This window comes from Apodemus sylvaticus, chromosome 16 (assembly GCF_947179515.1).
Source record: "Apodemus sylvaticus chromosome 16, mApoSyl1.1, whole genome shotgun sequence".
Classification (NCBI taxonomy): Eukaryota; Metazoa; Chordata; class Mammalia; order Rodentia; family Muridae; genus Apodemus; species Apodemus sylvaticus.
In genome coordinates, this window is record NC_067487.1 from 85,913,380 (window position 1) to 85,929,571 (window position 16,192).

General features: G+C 38.9%; 1 protein-coding gene across 3 annotated transcripts; it reads left to right on the forward strand.

The window, feature by feature from the left end:
• The first annotated feature begins 2,002 nt into the window (after nucleotides 1-2,002).
• On the forward strand, nucleotides 2,003-12,820 carry Rfesd (Rieske Fe-S domain containing). 3 transcript variants are annotated; one of them, XM_052159561.1, is made up of 4 exons: nucleotides 2,003-2,521; nucleotides 10,374-10,556; nucleotides 10,648-10,682; nucleotides 12,471-12,820. In XM_052159561.1, exons 2-4 carry the CDS (start codon nucleotides 10,382-10,384, stop codon nucleotides 12,732-12,734), a joined length of 474 nt encoding a protein of 157 aa, XP_052015521.1. In that variant the 5' UTR covers nucleotides 2,003-2,521; nucleotides 10,374-10,381; the 3' UTR covers nucleotides 12,735-12,820. The 3 variants fall into 3 exon arrangements, with proteins under 3 accessions (XP_052015521.1, XP_052015523.1, XP_052015522.1); XM_052159563.1 differs by lacking the exon at nucleotides 2,003-2,521 and adding an exon at nucleotides 2,954-2,989; XM_052159562.1 differs by lacking the exon at nucleotides 2,003-2,521 and adding an exon at nucleotides 5,097-5,241.
• Nucleotides 12,821-16,192: the final 3,372 nt, after the last annotated feature.

Consider the following 16,192-nt stretch of genomic DNA (forward strand, 5'->3'; position numbering starts at 1 on the left):
TCAAGACTACGGGTGGATAAAGAAAATATTATTTAAATTTTTAATACTTTTTAAAGTGATAATTACCCTGTGTTTGATCAGTGATGAAAAGGAGCCTTGTAGTGCTTTGATATGCTTGGCCCAGAGAGTGGCAATATTAGCCTTGAAGACACTTGTCCTAGCTGGCTGGAAGCCAGCCTTTTACCTTTGGATGAAGATATAGAACACTCAGCTCCTCCAAACTCTTGTCTGCTTGGACACTGCCATGTTCCTGCCTTGATGATAGTGGACTGAACCTCTGAATCTGTAAGCCAGCCACAGTCAGGTGTTCTTTATAAGAGCTGCCTTGGTCATATTGTCTGTTCACAGCAGTAAAACCCTAACCAAGACAAACATTGTTCTATAAAATATCATTGGTTATCCTAAAATATATAGTGAACAGAATAGTATAAAGGAAACTAACACTGAGCTATTATTCTGGACTGTTGTACTTGATGGGGCCCATTTTGTGTGTGTGTGTGTGTGTGTATGTGTGTGTGTGTGTGTGCATACATATACATATATATCTACATATATATGATTTATTTATGTGAGTACACTGTAGCTGTCTTCAGACAGTCCAGAAGAGGGCATCAGATCTCACTATGGATGGTTGTGAGCCACCATGTGGTTGCTGGGATTTGAACTCCTGACCTTCGGAAGAGCAGTTGGTGCTCTTAACAGCTGAGCCATCTCTCCAGCCCTGTAAATATTTTGATAAGCCAGATATGGTAGCACACACCTGTAAGTGCTGTGACTTGAGAGACCTTGGAGGGTAATTTGAGAGAATCATTTGAGCTCACAAGTCTGAGACCAACCTGGATAACACAGCAAAACTTTGTCTTGAAAGGAAAAAAAAAAATGTATGCAACACACCAGGATAAATGAACAAGAACCCTGAGTCTCAGGTTCCCCAGTCCTTTGGGACAGTGAAATCACTGTGTAGTATGCTAAATACAGGCACTGGGCAAAGCTGTTTTATTGTTGTTGTCATTGTTTGTTTTTAATTCCTAGGCAAATCTAAAGCCTAGCCAAGGTTTTTAGCTATTGAATCAAAGGATCATTAATTTTAAAAATCTTTATTATTCTGTGTGAGCAGGGACATGCATGCTACAGCACAGTTTGTGAAGTCAGTTCCTTCATCATTACATGGGCTTTGGGCTACAACTCAGGATGTCAGGATTACAAGTGCCCTTACTCCAGCTGCCCAACCCGCAGCTTCAACTGATCCACCTCAGCCCCCGCAGTCGCTGGCTCTAGAAGTGCTTGCCCTGGACCAGTTTACAGAGAACGCTTGCAAACCCGTGAGACTCATTTAGCTTTCGCCTCTGAGCATAAATATAAGGAATTCTTACTGTGTTGCTCTTAATACCAAAAGAGAAACAGGCAGTTAAAAACTTGAAATTAAAAACACACCATCTCCCCTTAAATCTATTTTTTAAAAGCTTTAGTATAGACATATAGTTAACCTATTTGTATCTCAAGCAATAAGAGAGCACATTACATACGGGAACCTGTATGTGTATGGAACTGGACCCTAGGGTATGCAGTCTATGGCTGTAAAATTTTCCTGTGTTCTAGGGATTATTTTGCTTAGGCATGAGATTGCTGAGTGCATTTAAACTTTGGATAAATTTAGAGTGAGTCCAGTAATTGTTCTTTTTTAAAAAAGAAAATGATGCCCCTTCTGGTGGAAGAGCAGGGTAGGCTGTCTGTCACCATCAAGCCAACTCATATCCCGCCAGAGCCAGAAAATCCCAGAAACCGGGAAGCAGCCCGATGGGAAGAGGAGAGCCAGTATTTCCTATCACGTGACATTTGCCCCGCCTCCTCAGAAACTCGCCTCGCGCAGGCGCAGGACACAGGGTCTGCGGGAGCTGGGTATAGAGGGCGGGGCGAGAACCCCAGCACTGTGAGTTGGGTTCTCGCGGTGCGGGGAAATGGGTGCGTGGGAGGGGGCGGAGCTTTCTGGCACTCTGCTTCCGGTCGGGGCTGGACTTCCGGCGGCCACTGGCGGCGTTTCCGCGTCCTTGCGTGTCTGAGCTGGCAGCGTTTGGTCCCTCGTGGGCTGCCGTTCAGTAATGGCTCGGCCTCCGGAGAGAGCCATAGTGAACTGTTGGACAGTTGGGCCACAACCGCGACCTGCAGCTACTTAAATACAATTTCCTGCTCTTGTGCACGTAAACTATGAAAGCTTCTGACATCCCACGCACCCCAGATGTTCTGGGGCGGCATCGGCACTGCTGCTGGTCGCCTTGCTGTCCCTGGCGCCTTTCAGTCTAGCAGCTGCGGGCTGTCTTCTTAGCAGATAAAGCTGATCAGAACTGCAGAAGCCATGGGAGTGGCACCCTGCTGTATATAGTAGAGGTGCATTAACGTGGTTTTCCTCTGCGCGCCGAATGATACTGGCCTTGATGAAGCATTACGGGATTCAGACCCAGGCGAAACTCTTATACCAGACATTGGCAATAATTTGCTCAGCTGCACGGCTTCATTAAATTGGGCAAGTGTTTTACTTTAAATATTTGTGAACACGGTCTTGTATATTAGCATCCCTAGGTTTAAATTCAGAACCATCTTTTCTGATACATGTATGCATTGCGAATATAAATCTCTCTATTCATTTTTGCTGAACGGTTTTTGTGGCTTTCAAGATTATTTTCTTTCAGGCCACATGTTTTCTCTTTTATAAATCGCTGGCTGCTAGTAACACGAAAGTTACACCAAGCAACAGATGAGTTTACGAATATTTAATTTTGTGAGGAGTAATGAACATTTACATGCAAAGTGTCCAGCAGTAGTGAATGTAGCTTAAGTATTTATTATCATCAAATTGCTATTGACAGGGATGTTTTTCCCTTCCCTGAGCCTAAAAGCAGGGGTGTCACCCTGGAGATAACTGATAATGTGAGGGCCAAGTCCCCACCCCTAAGAGCCCCTTAGTCATTGCTCAAGAGGAGTGACTGTGAGTGTGAGTACCTTTAATTTCATGTCTTTTGTCTCCAGTGAGACACTTTTTTTCTCACTTTAAGAAACCTAATTTTAGGGAACAACAAAACATTTTTTTTTTTTAAGAACCGAACTACATTTTTTAAAGAAGGAAATCTTCTATTCCTCAAATTGGGTAGTTGTCTAATTTTATTCTTTTATTTAGTTAAGGGAATCTTTTTATCTTAGTTCTATTGTGCACATGGTAATTATGGTTAACACTATTTTGTATTCTTGAAAAACTTCAGTGCATGTAAAATGTTCTTATCACAATGTTAATTATGTATAGCAACTCACTTTTCAATAAGCTAAATTTAGTCATTCCATAATGTATGTGTATGTCGGGTTGTATGCTATAAATACATACAATTTTATGTCAGGGTAAAAAAGCTATACTTTTAAAAAAGATTCTACTTTTTTTTTTTTTTTTTAAGAAAATAGAGGAACTATATGTAGGCATATTAGGCATGCCTAAACAGTTTATCAGAGTAACAAAATTTAAATTTTTAAAGATGAACACACAACTTCATTGTCTGAATGGATTGTAATATTCACAGTATTTAATTAAGAACACTATGGGTGTTAATTTTAAATAATTATCAATATCATAAATGGTACTACTTATGATACAAAAAGTAAACTATTATTTAACAAGTAATACTTTCCTAAGCATGCATGTACAAGGCTCTGATCTTACTTCTCTGACCTGTTATCAGTAGACAGAGCCCTCTCTGGTCCTTCCTTATCAGCCCTTTCAAAGCTCTCTATAGTTTTCTTGGTTGGAGACAAACCTTTTAAATGTCCTATGTTCAAACACTGAAATTTGAGGGAAGTTTGTATTTTCTTTTATTTGTTTTTTTGTTGGGAGTGGTTAACTTTCAGAGTTAGTCTACATTTATTGGATTTTTGTTAGTTTTTGGTGTGGGCTGTGGGTGGCTAACTTCTTATCTAGGACTAAGTTTTCATATAAGATATACAAAATTCTGAAAGAGTTAATTCTTGATCTGTGTGCAGGTAAATGCTCTAATATAAACCTCTATTTTTCTTGAGTTTGCAACTAAGACATATAAAGTAGTAGTCAACTTAAATACTACAAAGAATAACTTTAAATATAAGAATAAACAACATTTTTGAGGCCTTTAAGAATACTTTTAGTATTCTTGCTTTTCTCATTAGTTTATCCTATTCGTATGTATTCATAGGTAAATACGCATTCATAGTGCTCAGCAGTTAAGAGCACTTGTTGCTCTTCCAGAGGACATGCACTCGATTCCCAGCACCCACATGACGACTTAAAACTGTGACTCCAGCTCTGGGGGTCTGATGCCCTCTTTGAGCCTAGTATGGCACCTAACATGCATATGGTGTACAGACATACATTCAGGCAAGATAGCAAGCTTAATAAAACAATAATGAAAATATTTTAAGAGCATGTATTCATAAATAACATTATTTGGTTTTATGTGCTTTTGCACATGATTAAAAGTGAAAGTTTATGTTCACACTTTAAAATGAGTACATTTCTACTCCTATACAACTTTCCATTGAGTGGATATACAAATTATTCATCCCGCTACTAATGGTCTGTGTTTCCTGTCCTTTGTTGGCATAGTCATTCTTCAGTGTTCCTCAAGAGGAATATTGGCTTGACTAGTCAGCTGCCCCGGGTGAATCTTGCGTTGGCATTAGCTTATGTCATCAGAGGTGGTCATGTCATATTCTTGTCAGTCTTCTATCATTTTTTTGCTAGTCTGCTGGGTGGAAATATTCTCACTTGGGATTTGCTTTGCATTTTCTTTCACTTTTCTGATGAGGTTAAACATATTCACATGTGACTATTGGCCAGGAGGAATACCTCATCTGTGAACTGTTTGGTCATGTCTTCTGTCCATTTTTTCTTTGCTTAAGAGGCATTTCTTACTGTCCATAGGAGTTCTTCATATATTCTGCATCTTATTTTATAGGGTGTATGTGTAGCAAATTTAATATGATTTCTTTCCTTTTACTTCAGCCTATTTCCATTTCCTCTACTTGCTTTTGTTGTTGTTGTTATCATTTGGTTTTGTGTTCTTTCCATGAAATCTGATAAGGCTGGAGATCAACCTTTGAAGGTGAATGTGCCCATTAGAAATTTGTATACTTGACCAAATCAAGCAAAACCAGATGACCAGAGAAACAGGAAGTTCCAGCTTCCTGTCAGCCACAAATAACCTCCCCCTGCCCCCCAAAATGATGGTAATGTCCCCTTTACCCTTTTATTTATTTTTTATTCTTTATTGAAAAAGAAGTAAAAACATTTATGATAAAATTGAAGATTTACATGGAAAATATTTCTGATAAAATAGAAGAGATATTTTGAAAAACACATTAAAATTGACAGTTCATGGAAAATTAAAGAGTAAAGTGGTAGACATAAAAAACATTGCTATACTGATTGAAAAATAAAATAGAAACATTTTCTGATCGAATTGAAGATTTACATGGAAAATATTTCTGATAAAATAATAGAAAAAATTTAGGAAAACATGTTAAAGTTGAAGATTATCATGGAAAATTTTATATAAATATAATAATGGTAGGCATAAAAATATTCCTAAATTGAAGATTTACATGAAAAATATTTCTGACAAAATTGAAGAAATATATAGAAAAACATGTTAAAATTAAAGATTATCATGGAAATTATACAGATAAAATGATAGGCATAAAATAATTCTAAATTGATTAAAAGTGGAATTATAAAATTTTTCAGGTAAAATTGAAGATTTACATGGAAAATATTTCTGATAAAATTCAAGAAATATATAGGCAAACACGTTAAAATTGAATATTTCATGGGCAATTTTACAGATAAAATGGTAGATATAAAAAACCTTTCTAAGTTAATTGAAGATGGAATTAAAAACATTTTGTGATAAAATCAGAGATTTACATTGAAAATTTTTCTGATAAAATAAAAAGACATAGACTAACAAATATTTTTCATGTAAATCTTCAATTTTCTCAGAAAATGTTTGTAATTCCTTTCAATTAATTTAGTAATTTTTTAATGTCTACCATTTTTTCTGCATTGTTTTTCATGATAATCTTCAATTTTAATGTTTTTCTATATCCTTTTCTTTTAAGACAGAGTTGTACTATATATCCCTGGCTGGTCTGGAAATTACTATGTAGACCAGTCAGTCTAGCCTTGAACTCAAAGATCTGCCTGTCTCAACCTCTGAGCGCTGGGATTAAAAGGTGTATGCCACCACAATGGGCCCCTTGCATTGTCTGTTAAAATTGCTTTTGCTGTCCTATTGTAAAAAAAAAATGTTTTTAAACAGCATATATCTTAGTTTTTCATGTAACAGTTGTCTTAGTTTGGGTTTTATTGCTGTTCAGAGACACCATGACCACAGCAACTATAAAAGAAAATATTTAATTGGGGCTGGCTTACATTTAGTCCATTATCATGGTGGGAAACATGGCAGTATGCAGTCAGACATGTTGCTGGAAAGGGAGCTGAGAGTTCTACATCTTCATCCACAAGCAACAAGAAGAGACTCCTACATTAGGCCTAGCTTGAACATATATGAGACTTCAAAGCCCACCTCCACAGTGACATACTTCCTCTAACAAGGCCACACCTATGCCAACAAGGACACCCATCCTAATAGTATCACTCCCTGCGATCCAAGCATTCAAACATTTCAGTCTGTGGGGGCCATTCCTGTTCAAACCAGCACAACAGCTAAATGCTAAGTTACCTTACAATCCAATGTGGTAGGGGTAGAACTTGCGGCATGTGCTAGTCTGCCCATTCTTTACCACCGAGTGGCATCGCAGCCCAGCTAATCAGTGCAAGGGTTTGCTGTGAATTCCACAGTAGTTCCTAAACATGTGTAAAGTCTATACATGGAATGAAAGCTCTTTCTTCTCAAAACCATATCAGGACAGATTTCTCCTTGCATTCATGCATGTTTTAGAACCCAAGCTTGTGATGCTATCAGATATCCTATTTTCCACCTGGTTTAGCTGCCCATATTGTTACAGTACCTGGTGAATTCCTTTTTTTTAAAGCTCCCTTCTAATAAACTCAGAGGGTTTTATTCCTAAGTAAATGTTTTCTGTTTTTATAAAATTTCTTTTAAGTGAGTCATAGTTTTTCCTTCCTAACATTGTAAGGTTTATGGGTTGGAGCCATATAATCTAGATCCAAGTTCTCCTTTAAACAAGTTGGATATGTGGGTATATGTACACAAAATGTTAACCTCAAGCTGAAATTATCCAATATGGTAGCTTCCTATGTGGTCAAGTAAAAGGTGTGCTAAGTGCTTATGGATGTGGTAGTATCAGTGTAGTTTAGAAGGTAGATTGTAAGGGTCATCTTTGTACAATTGGAGTATTTGAAGTTAACATGTGATTCGTAGTACTTTCAATTTTAGACATATATATATGTATATATATATATACATATACATATATATATATATTTAATACTAGGAGCATTTCACAGTACACTTCTTAGTGTATTTAATAGCAGTTTATGCTGATAATGCGGGACATCATTTTTACTTCATTTCCTTTCCATATGTAATACTTTATCTTGCATAAGGCAAAGTTGTAAACCTCATACTGTAGTAACAAATTCATACAATTGTAAAATTGCTAAGATCAAATTGAAAGGGGCTAAAGCAATGGCGCAGTGGTTTAAAAGCACTGGCTGTTTTCCAGAGGACCCAGGTTTGATTTTCAGCCCCCACATGGTTAATGCAGTCCTCTGTAACTCCAGCTCCAGGGATCTGATACTGTGCTCTGGCCTCCTGAAGCACCAGCCAAGTAGGAACATGTGGTGAACAGACATACATGCAAGCAAAACACCCATACATATAAAGTAACTTTTTAAAAGAGGGAATAAAAAAAAATAAAACATAGGATTGCTTCAAAACTTTAGAATTATTTCATTTTGATTTGGAAAGTTTTGTCCGATATAAGAGGATCAAAGAATTATTTGGGTATTGAAAGCGCACACATAGCATTTGGTGCTAGAGAGAGAGAGAGCTTAGTTGTTAGGGTTCGTACCATGTATGCACAGCGCTCTGGATTTTGATCAGGTTAAGCACTGCATAAACCTGGTGTGGTAGCTAAGGCCTGTAATATTAGCGCTAGGGAGATGGAGACAGAAAGATCAGGAGCACAAGACCAGACAAGACACATGAGACCTGTCTAAAAAACAAGCACACCTTGTAAATATCTGTGTAGCTTTGCATCTTGAAGAACATCTGCTGAGTGGACTCAATGGCTATTTTTGAGTGTGGTCATAGCAATCGCCCTTGAGACTGTCTCTCTGAATAATACTGAGTAATGTCTTAGCCCTGATTTTTTTCTTCACATATTAACTTCTACATTTGGCCCAAAAAGTGAAATTCCAGACAAAACTTAGAAATTTAGGCAAAAGAGAGTTTAAAAAGACTGTTATGGATATAAACTTTTAGTTAGATTATAACCAATATTTGGTTTTGGAGAGGTATAAAACAATACAAAAAAGTTTACAAAAGGGGGGCAGGATAGTTTGCGCTTTTTCCTAATGGCCAGTTTTAGAACACTGCAGCTTCAGTTTTTTCACATATCATTTAGTAATTGTTGCCTCATTGTTGCCTTTATTTCTCTTTGCTTATTACCTACCTGTATTTGAGGCAGGTGAAAGTGTAAAGAATGAATTAGCTGCACATGCATTGCGTGTGGCCTTCCCTCTCTGCTGGGCTTGCCTCTCTTGGTGTCTTCCGCTTGTCCTCTAAATGGGAGGGGCAGTAGGGATCGGTTATTCCTCCCACATCAGAAACACTCTGGCCAGTCACCCTGGCTCTGGTGCTGGCTGTGTGGAGCAGCTTTCTCTTGTCAGGACTTTTATACCAGCCCTGTTACCGGCAGCGAGCCTGGAGCACTGTTTTTAAAGGGGGACCATGTAAAACTTCCTTGCTGTACATCAGTTAGTGACTTCCCAGTGCTAGAAATGTCTTCCCTCTCTCTACCAACTAGTTTTTACCTCTAGCCAAGTGTTAGCCAATTTTATATAATGTTTGCCAGTTTATATTCTATTCATTCCTCAGGTTAACCAAGCTTGCTCTTTCTTCGGTATGAATTCTCTTCCACCAGTGCATCACACATCTGGCTCGTTTTAGTGTAGGGATTTCAACTTGATTATCTCAGTGACCCTGCAGTCCCTTCTTTACAAAATGTCCTCATCCTGTCACTTTCTTTCACAGGTCACCCAATGTAATTTCATCATGTTTTACTTTAATGTGTCATTCATATTTATATATTCATTATCAATCATGCCATGAAGAACACAGTCCTTAAGAGGGCAGAAGGCTTGCATGTGGTAACTCCAAAAGTACCATTGATCAGAAAGCATTCATAAAATGTTCATCTCTAACAAGAAGAAAACTTTGAAGGAGAATCTGAGGATAGTTTATTAGTAATTCTGTGATGGCTTTTGGAAATAACCTTGGTCATTCTTCAAGAAATCTCTCTGTTAGTATTGTGAATGGTTGTGATTAGATGTTACCATGACACTGTCACCTCTGTCATCTGTCATAAGCCTTGAATTTTCTCACATAATAAAGGAATTGTCTCTGCTTTAAGGTAACAGTCCAGTACCTGTAGGAACCTGTACTTTAGCATTTTCTGTTAGTGGGTGAGCTTGCTTTGTGAAGTCACATAAGGGGTCCCGAAACCCCAACAGTGATGTGTCAAGATGGTTCTTCTCACATGGGGTCAGCAGAGTGTGAATATAGTCTTAAGGTATACATGAGCCACTGAGTCACTTTCTGGTTTAAAAAAATAAAGGCTGAATTCTAGGGAAAAAAAGTGCATGACCCCTAATCCTCTTGTATAACAGGGGGTTGGGGGGAAATCCTCTTAGTGTCTGTCTGTGAATGTGGAACAATCTATTCACACTGCTCTCGTACAGAGTAGTTACCTAGTTGGATACATGAAATGGCTGTGTTCATACACTCAGCTGAGCCACTTCTGCAGGGCATTCTTGGGACTCCTTTAGCAGAGTACGTGCAGAGAACAACTGGATGCTCTTTAGCATTGAATTTGACAAGGAATGGAAGTGCAATGAAGCCTTAGTCTCTTCATGCTTATGTCTATGCCCCAAAATCTCCTCCTGAGTATTGAAAGTAACGTATGTCTTCCCTGACAGCGGGGAGTCTTCCGTGATTTGGTGGATGTTTGGTCTCTAAATCAAAGTAAAGAACAACAAATATTTTGTTCTATACAGCTATAGAAAAATACATTCCTTAATTTCAGGAAATCCAGACTAGAAAAGAGCACTTACAGTGTTTTCCTCCCCCTCCTTCCTCCACTCCGCTCCTCAGTAAAGAGCATGGACCCTGGAACCTCTGAACAAGATGAGGAAAAGAAGAGATACGTTTCTGTCTGTGTTGGCAGAGAGGAGGACATTAGAAAATCGGAAAGAATGACAGCTGTTGTCCACGACAGAGAAGTGGTCATTTTCTACAACAAAGGGGAATACCATGCTATGGACATTCGCTGCTACCGTAAGATTTGTTTTCATTTGTAGAATTTGTACTTGTTTATCACAAATTTCAACATTCAATTTAGTGACTCAATATATCAATTCCTTTTCAGATTCTGGAGGGCCCTTACACTTGGGAGAAATTGAGGTATGTAAAATTAAATTTAAACTAACTCAAATGTTTCCTACATTCTAATTATTTTATTTTATTCTTAATTCAAAGACTGATAATTTACATTCAGTTCTGCTTCAGTACTTTCAAGATGATTGCCATTATTCTTACCTATTCATACCTTAAAATGTAAAGAAAATCATTTTCCAGACAAATGACAAGTATGTCCTTTGAACTAGCAAATATGTTATCTACTCTGTGAATATAATTGCACAAATGTTTGATTATATACAGGAAAAGCTTGTTGTAGTATCATTATAATGGAAAATTTAAGATCATCTCATTAACAAATATATTATAACATAGCCATGCTTTGGAACATTGTACACCCATTAAATTAATGAAGCAGGCCTATCTGTGCTGGTATGGAGGGGTATTAACAATGTGTTTGTGAATATTAAGAGCAAATGGAGTAGTTCTGATAAGCTTGCATTTCTAAAACATTCATTTTTATTTATATATTGTATACTTTGAAATTTATGAGTATTTCCAATATACTAAAGGCAATTATTCAGTATATTATATATTATAATATTATATTATAATAATATTCACTATAATAAAAAGTTTTCAGAGTATTTGAAAAAAGCAACTTTTGTTTTTGTTTTGTTTTTTGTTTTGTTTTGTTGAAATATTACCTGAAGAGTTAGGGAAAAGTGGCTTTGCTGTTTTGTGTCCTGAAACTAGTCGTCTAATTTCTGTCTTCCATTTGTTTTTTTCGTTTTGTTTTGTTCTGTTTTGTCTAATTGCTATGAAGTACAAGCCTGCATGGTAACCATATATGTTCCTGTTCCAAATACAGAACATGTATGTGTTATGAAAATGTCACTATTTGCTGATACCTCTATGGGAACCCTTATCAGTTACCCTTGGTTTCTGGTATAGTGGACTGCAAGCACCTGTTGACGAGAATTCCATTGCATTGTCTCGAGCATTGCAGGCTATCAGCGTGTGAGCCACAGCCTAGCACTCTTGGCATGTTGGAGCCTCTTAGACGTGCAGAATCCTAGTCCCCCAGTGCTTACTGAATTTAAACAGACAGCTGTGTTTAAAGCAGATCCAGGTGCTGCCCATGTTCCTTAAGGCTTGGCACCGTTTCATTAAGACGTTAAAAGTGGGGATCACAAATTGCTTGTCTGTTAGCCTTGCATGCATGCCTTTAGTAATGCCTAGGCATTACAGTTCTTCTGGAAGCTAGTGAAAAGTCCTCTGGAGCCACTAGAAGGCCTGTCCCCTTTCTGCCAAGGAAGTGACTTTAATGTAGATATCTGCTGGCTATGAGGCAGTGAGGTCTTCTGCCAGACAGTCCTCACCTGCTGGAGCTCCAGCTCACAAACTTCTAGCTACAGAAGGGGCCTGATTGTCCTCAGATTAGGTTTGCTTTGTGATAAATAACTTGTAGGTAGGAGGAGAGACAAGGCCTTCTGTCCATTTGTTCTGTTTATCTATGTATTTGTGTGTGGGGACAGCCTTGTGGAGGATGCTCTCCTGTCTGTGGGTTTCTTGGGCTGCAATCACAGCGTGCTTTCACAGAGCTCTCCCACTGGCAGGCTCCTCTTTGTTTATGAGACAGTCTCATGTGTGACTACAGGCTGGCCTCAAGCTCAAGAGCCTCTTGCCTCAGCTCCCGAGTGAATGCTGGGATTACTAGTGCATGCTGCTCCTCTTTGTGATGTTCTGTTCTCCTGCATTAGATTAAATCTGACATCTCTCCTAAACATTTTAAAGTCAAGACTATTAAATCTGTAATTTTTTCCCCTTCAGGATTTCGATGGACAATCATGTATAGTTTGCCCCTGGCATAAATACAAAATCACTTTGGCCACAGGAGAAGGATTATACCAGTCTATAAATCCTAAAGATCCATCAGCAAAACCCAAGTGGTGCTCCAAAGGAGTAAAGCAAAGGATTCATACTGTGACGGTGGATAATGGCAATATTTACGTGACACTTTCTAAGGAACCTTTTAAATGTGACTCTGATTATTATGCCACTGGAGAGTTCAAAGTGATTCAGAGTTCTTCCTGATAAAAAATGCACAGCAGCAAAAAAATGTGTGTATGTTTGAAATTATTTTAAAGTAATTTTGTTTGAGTACCAAAGATGTATTTTTTTTCCAGCATAGGCTCATGTTGGGGGCTGGAGAGACGGGCCAGTGGCTAAGAGTGCTTGATGTTCTGTCAGAGTGCCTGAGTCCACCCAGTTCCTCGCTCCCATCCTGTGATCTGTGACTTCCGCTCCAAGGGAGCTGATGCCCTCCCTCTTCTGGTCTCTGTGGGCACCTGCACATACAAGTCATCTTTACACATAAAAATAAAAGCAGATATTTTTTAAAGTCTTAAATTTGAGAAGTTTAAAAGCACATTTACTTTAGAATGATTTCAGGGCCCCTACCCAGGTCAGCAGAATACATTCCATCTTTCTCAGGACTGATTGGAATCTGTACATTATAGGCTTGAGATGATCAGTTTAAGAAACATAGAGATAACTTAGAGTAAACTCACTTGATAACAGATAAAGTACAAAACAGGAAAACTGTAAATGCGGCAAAGACATGTTTTCCCAGTCACAGCATGTTTTCTTTTGGAAGGCTTTCATAATTCAAACTCACTCCCATCAACAGTTCCCAGCAGTCTTATGTTCCTCTTGCGTTGCTGTGTCCACAGATTGCTGACTTTCTGTATTTAATTATGCTTTTTACAACTTTAAAGGTAAAATTTAAACATACTGAGATCCTCGAATTTTAGTTGTATATTATACTTTTGCTTACAAATGTTTAGCACATGTTTTACATGTTAAAACTGCCACCATATTGAGGCCAATGTGTATGTAGAACTTAAAAATGAGAAACTTAAAGCTAGTTGTGGTGGTGCACACCTCTTAATTCCAACATGCTGAGGTGTAGGTAGAAGGCTCTCTGTGAGTTAGAGGCTAGCCTGGTCTACATAGTGAGCTCCAGACAGCCAGCACTACATAGAGAGAGCCTACCAAGAAGCCTGCTGGGAAGTTGTGAGGACCCAGGAAAACTTAGCTTGACCTGTCTCTGATCAGGGCTGATCCTTGATGTTAAAAAGCTACGCACGTGACACCCTAGCCAAGACATATATAAAGTCTCCTATTCAACAAACCAAAGAACTTTACCTACAGGAAACTTTCAAATAAAAGTTTAAAAGAATTTTAGAGAACATGTGTATGTGTGTGCAGTTTCCCATAAATGTGTAGACACAGTAGTATTTTGTTCCTCAGAGTTTACTGCATGTTCTCTTGGTACCCCTGTTTTAGTATATCAGTCAGTTGTTGCCAGTACTGATCTGGCTGCCTGGGACCCACATCATACTTGTTATTCAGGATTTAGAGTAACACCCTGGGTATCTGTCATGCAGAACTTAGTACTCTGTAAATGTAGGCGTAAATGGGGCCAGAAAGGAGATGTAGATTATAAATTCAGGATGAAGAATGTTAAAAATAGAACCAAATCTCAAAGCACAGCAATTTTCATGATGTGGGGTGAATTAAGGACTTAACATTTCAAAGGACTGTACCTGGGCTCTTGATTAATTGTTGAAAGGATCAGGGAGAGGCTGGAGAGATGGCTCAGGGGTGCAGCACCTACTGCTCCTTCTGAGAGGACTGTGCTTTGGTTCCCAGCACCCACATTAGTGCCTCACGTGTGTTTGCACCTTTTACTGTGTAGTAGTACATTTCCTTTTCTTTGGGAATATGGATGACATAACAGGAGATATTTGTTACTTATTTCTAAAAATGTTAATGAGCCAGGCTTGGACTTTTTCAAGTGTTTACAATAGCAATTAGTTAGTTACTCATGAGGTTCAGAAAATGTGTCTCTGAGGGAATTCATACCAGCCTATTATTTCTTGAATGGCCACAAAATCTTATGCATTAGAATGATAAGTGCCTTGAAGAAACTAAAGTCATTCCTTTAGGCAAAAACTAGGACCTTGGGTTATAGGGCCAAGTACAGCAGCATTTCTGTCAGGAGCCAGTGGCAGGGATGACTAATATGGACTGGGTTTCCTGCTCTTAGTCTGTGTCTTTAAATTTGAAAGTGAAAGTGGTCACTCTGCCAGGTTCTGCGGCAGGAGCCCACTAGTCTTGGCTTCTCAGGGGGCTGAGGAAAAAGGATCATTTGACCCAGGAATTCAGAGTTAGGATGAGGATATAGCCACGCTCCATTATTAAAGAACAACTCCCACCTTCTTACATCCTGTCCTAACATGCAGAAATCTTCCCTTCAGATTTGCAAGTAACATTTTGCTTTTACAAATTTATGGTATCTATAAATGTCAAGTCCTTCATAATTTCTCAAGTCAATTATAAAGTCATCAGCAGGAAGACTCAACTCTACAGCCTGCAAATAGAAATATATTCTTACTGCCTCTGAAAAAGATGTGCCTGTATATATGTGCACCACACTCATCTGGTGCCAGCCGAAGAGAGTGTTAGATCCCCAGTGACTGCAGTTACAGAGTTGTGAGCTACCATGAGGATGCTAGGAACCAAATCTCGGTTCTCTGTAAGAGCAGCAAGTGCTCTTAACTGTTGGGCCATCTCTCCAGCCCAAAATGCATAATGTTTTGTTACAAAAATTTCCTTTACAGACCAACATTCAATACACTTCTTAAAATATAAATGAAGTATGAGCAAATCCATATTATAAACACAATGTAAGTTCTAACACAACAAAATATGATTTCTCTTATTAAAATTCTGTATGGTCAGGGCTGGGGGCATGGCTCAGTAGTTAAGAGATGTTCTGCCCTTCCACAGGACTTGATTCAATTGCCAGCATCCATGCCCTAGAGATCTGATACTCTCTTCTGGCCTGTACATGTACCTGCACATAAACATAAGAAAAATTAAAAAATACTGGATGGCGTCCGGGCTTGGCGACTGTATATGTAATGGATCCCGAACGTGCTTGCTGACAGAAGCCTGATATGGCTGTCTCCTGAGAGGCTCTGCCAGAGCCTGACAAATACAGAGGCAGATGCTCACAGTCAACCATTGGACTGAGAGCGGGGGTCCCTGATGGAGGAGTTGGAGAAGAGACTGAAGGAGTTAAAGGTGTTTGCAGCCCCATGAAGGGAGTGACAGTGTCAACAGGCCAGACCCCTGGAGTACCTGGGAACTGGACCACCAACCAAAATGTGCACATGGAGGGACCCATGGCTCCTGCTGCATAAGTGCAGAGGATGGCCTTGTTGGGCATCAGTGGGAGAAGCCGCCCTTGGGCCTGAGGGGGTTTGATTGCCCAGTGTAGGGGAATGCCAGGACAGAAAGGCTGGAACAGGTAGGTGGGTGGAGGAGCACCCTTAGAGGGGGAGGGGGAGGGGCTAGGGGGTTTCTAGAGTAGAGACCTGGAAAGGGGATAACATTTGAAATGTAAATAAAATATCCAGTAAAAGGGAAAAACAACAAAATACTGCATAGCCATACATATATTATACATCAAGATTAATTTATTT

Bases quoted from the DNA above. Each gene is read 5' to 3' on its own strand.
- Rfesd (XM_052159561.1), top strand. From the start codon at position 10,382: ATGGACCCTGGAACCTCTGAACAAGATGAGGAAAAGAAGAGATACGTT. The intron at 10,557-10,647 runs GTAAGATTTGTT...ATTCCTTTTCAG, and splicing joins TATGGACATTCGCTGCTACC to ATTCTGGAGGGCCCTTACAC. The intron at 10,683-12,470 runs GTATGTAAAATT...TTTCCCCTTCAG, and splicing joins TACACTTGGGAGAAATTGAG to GATTTCGATGGACAATCATG.